Source organism: Manis javanica, chromosome 3 (genome assembly GCF_040802235.1).
Source record: "Manis javanica isolate MJ-LG chromosome 3, MJ_LKY, whole genome shotgun sequence".
NCBI classification, from domain to species: Eukaryota; Metazoa; Chordata; class Mammalia; order Pholidota; family Manidae; genus Manis; species Manis javanica.
This window is the reverse complement of record NC_133158.1, coordinates 137,664,714-137,670,713: the sequence shown is the minus strand read 5'-3', so window position 1 is coordinate 137,670,713 and position 6,000 is coordinate 137,664,714. Positions and strand designations below refer to the sequence as shown.

The window sequence follows — 6,000 nt, the reverse complement described above, 5'->3', positions numbered from 1 at the left end:
AAAGTGTTTTCTCATTCATTACTGCAATTGATTCTAACAATATTTCTTTGAGCTATCTTTTTCTCCATTTCAGGATGAAAAAAACCAAATAAGTGATCTGCCAGCTGGAAATAGTGTAATCTGATAACCTATGTTCCTCCCATTACATACATCATCCTACCTCCTCTTAGGAAAAGTTAGGGACTGAGATATCTTATCAGTTGTATCCTGCACATTCATTCATTCATTCATTACTAATGACCAGCCAGTCTGAGCTAGGCATATGCAGGGGATTAAGTTTATATTGGTACAAAATTGACATAATCCATGCTTCAATGAAATATTAGTCTAGTAGAGAGCCATAATTTAAATAACACAAATAATAAATTAACATGCAATGAAGGTAAAGGTAGAATGCCAGGAGAAGGAATAAAAGGGACAAAGGGAATTCATGTAAATAGAAATTTGAGAAAATCTCATTGAGAAGGCACATTTTGAGACTTTAGAGATGAGAAATAGCATCTGCCCAAAACCAGGATGAGATAAGCGTTGCTTGAGAGCTTTCCAAGAACTGAATCACAGGGACAAAGAGAGCTGTTTTTTTCTGAATCAAGGCATTATTTAAAATATCTGACTGCCCTACTACAGAGGTGGAACCTCTTTGTAACATTCATTTGTTCAAGAAAAGTTTGCTGTGTATCTCATATATAAGGCAGTCAGTCTCCAGGGTAGTAAATCTCACCAGCCTGTGTTGTGTGACACACTCAGAGGGCACTAAATGTGCAAGACTTCAGTGAATATCAAACAATGTATTAAAATGACCAAATCTCATTTAAAGCCAATTTGTTTCCACATGTGTATGTCCAAACTGTGAAATTACAGAATTTCATATGATTATTATACTAATAGGCAGGTCTGAATATAAACTACTAAATCCCAATATGTATATAAAATCATGTGATCATTTGTCTAATAGTTGCTGGAGGTACTAACTCTAGTATTTGGAATATGGTTGTGATTCTTCTGGAATATCTGTAACTCAACTGCACAATCAGAACTAGGTACATGCCTTTACAGCGATTTTAAACTTGAGCTTCAAAATGAGAGAACACATTGAAGCTGCTTCAGGCAAAGGCTCTAATCTTTAGTTTTTATTTCCTCATTAGACTAATGGCAAAGGAATTAAACTTTTCTAAATGTGTAGTTATGGGAAGCAAATAAAGGCAGAAGGGGGTCTACTCTGCTTTGCCACAGAGGACCCTTATGTTTAATTTCAATGTGATATTGGAAGTCAAGTGACAAAGTCAATAGTATACTCCTTATCTCAAATTCTGGCCAGAAATGCACTGATAACAATGAATTACCAGATTAATTTTTATTTCAAGATTCTTGTAAAAGGTAAAGGCGTCATATAAAGTCTCTTTCTGAGCTAGATCATAAAGAGACGCAAGCTGTAAGTGAATACACAGAAGAAATAGAATGGTTTTTCTTCCCTAATAAGAATAGGACAACATCTCTTTCCACTTTGTCTGTGAAAAACACTGGAGTTTTACAAATTGCACACAGAGGAACAATTTGCTTCTTCATCAGAAGTGTAAAGGAAGATGCTGTCTTAGAGCAAAGGAGGTAGGGGGAGTCAAAAGACTTGAAACCTGAACAGACATGCGAAAAAGAAAAATAACACCTTTTCCCATCTTACCAGATGAACAGGAAATCCCAATTTTTGCCATAGATACTAAAATTTTATAAAGCTAGCAGCCTCAGGACACGACTTTAGAAGGGCTTTTGACACAAATGATGAAGATTCAAGAGTGACTCACTGTTGTCTCTATGGGGTTAAGATAGAAGATGTGCTAACAGTAAAAATTACTGTGGGGTTACACTCTTAAGACATTTCTTTTGAAAAATTTTATTCCAATAGTATTATTGGCTTTCCTTATTGCCTACTGTTAACTTATGATAGTCACTTTTAATAAAGGGCATTTTTATATTAAAAGACCTAGAAATTGCTATAGGTCCTTTCATCATCATTTTCTATCCTGTCAGTAGATGATGTGTGTGAATTCCAGTACAACTTATTGATGCCATGGAAAATGTGTAAAAGAAATCTAGACTAAACAGCCATTAGTCTCATATAAGGGGTTACTACCTACAATCACACAGAATAAAAATAAGTTTGAACCCTGAGATATGGCTATGCTGTGGTGATGGTATAAACAACCCGCAGGGATATTTTCTTGAGGTCAACAAATTCCTTAAGGGAAAACTGTCATAAAATGTGACAGAGTGGCAACCATAAGAGTGTTCCCCCATGTCTTTGGCCTTTTCAAGCCCTTAAATTATAAGATCACATAAGACACTGAACATGTACCAACACCAGGATCTAGTACTACCCCAGACTAGCAAAATATTTCCATGGCTATCACAATGGTTTTTCAAACTGACTGTATTTGTTATTAGTCAGGGCTCTTCAGAGCAACAGAACCAACTGTGGTGGCCAGCAAATACAAAATCTACAGGGCAGGGCAGCAGACGGGAGACCCAGGGAAGAACTGATGCTGTAGTTTGAGCCAAAGGCAGGCTTAGTGGGAGGCTGGGGATGGGGAGGAGTCTTTCTGTATTTGACTAGAACAGAGAATGACAAATTTCATGTACACTTTATTTTGGGTACTCTTTTTCTTTTCTAGCACAACTATTGAAGCTGCCAGAACTTCTGTAAATGTCAAAAACACTAAGAAAACAAAAACCAAATATCTGTAATTATCAAGGTAAAAAATGGATTCTAGGTTCAATGAACGATACTGCCAAGTACAACTTGGCTGGCAAGTATACCCTTGCTGACAATGTAATTATCTAAAATATAATGTAACAATTTAAAATTACTTTAAATATAATCATGTTCTATTCTAGGGTAGGCTCTAGAGACACAGCTATCACTGTTATTTATAAATATTCACCAAATTTTACTAATATGATTTGCGATACAGATTAGTGTTTGACATACAATGTATCATTTGGAAGAAAAAGCCCTTAAACTTAAAATTTCACTAACTTCTATTACTTTGCAGACTTTGAAATCTCAGAGACATTAATAATCAAATTTTCCAGCAGATAATCATTTGCTGGACAGATAATCATTTGGTTACATTTTTTCGGTTGTTTGCTTTATTGTGGGTACAAAGTGGAAGAAGTAATGAACGAGTGATCAGGTACTCTTTGACCATGGTAGTCGGGTGACTTTTTGCCTGTCAAGAAAATCCTCTTCCTCCTCATCTGTGCTGCTTTCAGAAAGTGTCAGCAAAGACTGAATTTCAGTATCTTTTTCAGAAGAGCTGGAAATACATTAGAAGATCAATACACAATATACAGAACCAAGTTTCAACTGATCATTTATCTTCTGATCAATACTGCATACATTGAAGTCATTGGAGGCAGGCAGACGTGAGGGGTCTGTTTCAGGCTGGAGCCATAATTTGCAATGTGCCCAATATACCAGGCCTCCTTTTAATGAGAAATTCTCATCATTCTCCTTCTCCCAAGAAATAAAGCCACAATGGAACCAAGGAGGAAAGGTTTTATGGTCTCTGGTTGTGTCTTTCTTTGATGATTCAGAAGTCACTTTAGAAACTTGCAGAGCCGCAGGGTCATCATTAAGAGCATTCATCATTATATTGGCTGTTTAATAGAATCCCAATGAATAGACTGTCAGATAAATCACTTCTTTTGTGTACAGTAAATTAGGACTATGTGGATACCTAGTCAAGATATGTCAAAACCAAAATTAATGACAGCAATTATTTAGCTATTTTATTTTGTTGCATTTTATTGTGGAAAGGAACTAGTGGAAGCTCCAGCATGTAGGTGTCTGAGGTTTAGGGAAAGAGGTAGTGTGGGGAAACAGACAGGAGCCTGTATAATTCAGAGTTTTGGTTCAAGTTACCTATCATTTCTGCCAGTGCATGCCACTAAATAATATAAAATACTTCACTCTGTGATAGGTGCAACTGTTTTTGGATTCTTTTTTGTACCTAACACAGGCTAAATCAACAGCTCCATAACTCTGATCTGCAGACCAGAGCAGATCTTTGAAAAAACTTTCACTGGTCTAAGAAGAGAATAGAATATAAGAACAAGGTAATGACTTTTTAATGACATTTTTAATTTTAAAGAACTATACTTTGTTCTGTTAGTATGTTCCCCTTATATTTTTAGTATTAAATATCCTTTGTGGTAAGATGCTTAGAGCATGGGGCAGTTCTATTTTGTTTTTAATGATTTTTTTAGGAAAAAAAATAGCAACTGTATATTGATCCCTCTTTTTAAAAATTTAAGTGATGTTAAAAATGCAAAAATCTAAGGACCACAGATAAATGATTTTCTCCTTCAGAAAAATAGAGTAATATACTCTTGACCCCTTTACTGCAATATTAGACTTTAAGAAGACTTCAATCAAAGGAATTTACAATTCAAGAGACTTTGCCTCTACATTTATTTTAGTCCTTCTAGAAGGATTCCTCCCCCTTTTTCAAGGAATTCAGGAATGTCAATAGACTGACATGATAGACTACATTTCTGAAGTATTATTAGTATGACCTATGTTCCTTATAAACTGATCACCATCCCTAACTTATGTTCTTACCTTATGTGAGGAAAGAATGAAATGATATAAATTCAAATATTATCATTAACAATCTAGACTTGATTTCAAGAAAGAAACTTCTCAATGTTCTATTCTGAAAACTTTATTTACATTTAGGGAAGATTGTATTAATGCAAAGTATTGAAGTGTATTAAGCTAATTAATACAAGTAAGGCAATTATTTCTTAGTATGAGAAGAAATGCTGAAGGATTATTAAGTTTCAAATGTCTTCTCATTGCACATTGTGTGTCAGAAGAATGAGAAGACATTTGGAACTTCTGTAACAATTCATAAGCCTTTTACTAAATCGTGATAGTAGGTCAGCAAAGGACTGAAACATTTTACAAAGAATAATCATATAAAGTACACACATGAAGACAATCTTACTTCATATAGTAAAGATAACTAGTTGGGACTTGTCAAAAAAATTTTTATGCACCTACCTTTACAAATAAGCTACAGGCTTGACCTACCTCCATTCTTCAACTCCATGAGGGCACTTCACACATGAGGTCTTAAGGAGATCTAGGGTAGTCTGACTTATATTCAGTGAATGGTTGCTGAATGCTGGCAACTCTTCTGAGATTAGGCTGTAAAGTTTTACTGAAGGATCTGAAATATTTTATTTCATGCATTGTCAACACATAAATTCAGGAAACAGATGCACAACCTATGGTGCTGAAAGCAGTACAATGAGGATCAGCACTGATATTTAATCATCTCAATTTTCTAGTTTTTGTGGGTTGGGCAGAGCATGAGGTAAATTTGATCTGAGCTTCCAAATTAGGGCATAAGTATCAAGTCTCTTTAATTATATTGATTTTCTTTTTTAGAAAATCCCTCAATCTTGTTGCAGCTTTTTTGAGATATAATTGACATGCAACACTGTGTAAGTTTAAGGTGTACAACATGTTGATTTAGAAACACTTACATATTGCAAAATGATTATTACCGTGGTGTTAGGTGACACCTCCATCATACCTCATAATTACTTTCTTTTTTCTGGTGAGAACACTGCAGATCTACTCTCTTAGCAACTTCCAAGTATATGTACTATAATCACCATGGTGTACGTTAGATCCCCAGAGCTTACTCACCTTTCAACTGCAAGTTTGTAATCTTTGACCAACATCTCCCAATTCCCTGCAACCCCACCACCCAGCCCCTGGTAACAACTATTCTGTGTGTTTCTGAGTTCAGCTAGATTCCACATGTGGATGATATTATACAGTATTTGTCTTTTTCTCTGATTATTTCACCTAGCCATATTGATTTTTAAGTATATATTATACTTAAGAAATGTGTCAAATGTCCTGAGAACTCACAAAATTCCAAAGAAAACCACATGATCCTCTTTAAAGCTAGGATATTGTACAACTCC

General features: G+C 35.1%; 1 protein-coding gene across 5 annotated transcripts in view; it reads right to left on the bottom strand.

The window, feature by feature from the left end:
* Nucleotides 1-691: 691 nt before the first annotated feature.
* Nucleotides 692-6,000, bottom strand: part of ZBBX (zinc finger B-box domain containing) — a 117,394-nt gene continuing 112,085 nt past the window's right edge. For 2 of the 5 annotated variants that reach the window (XM_017657144.3, XM_073232131.1), the window contains exons 19-20: nt 5,093-5,231; nt 699-3,311 (exon numbers count right to left, since the gene is read on the bottom strand). In XM_017657144.3, coding sequence (XP_017512633.3) covers nt 3,185-3,311; nt 5,093-5,231 — 266 coding nt within the window. In that variant the 3' untranslated portion in view covers nt 699-3,184. Of the gene's footprint in view, nt 3,655-5,092; nt 5,232-6,000 lie in introns of all 5 variants that reach the window. The other 3 variants (XM_073232133.1, XM_073232132.1, XM_017657147.3) reach the window with 3 other exon arrangements.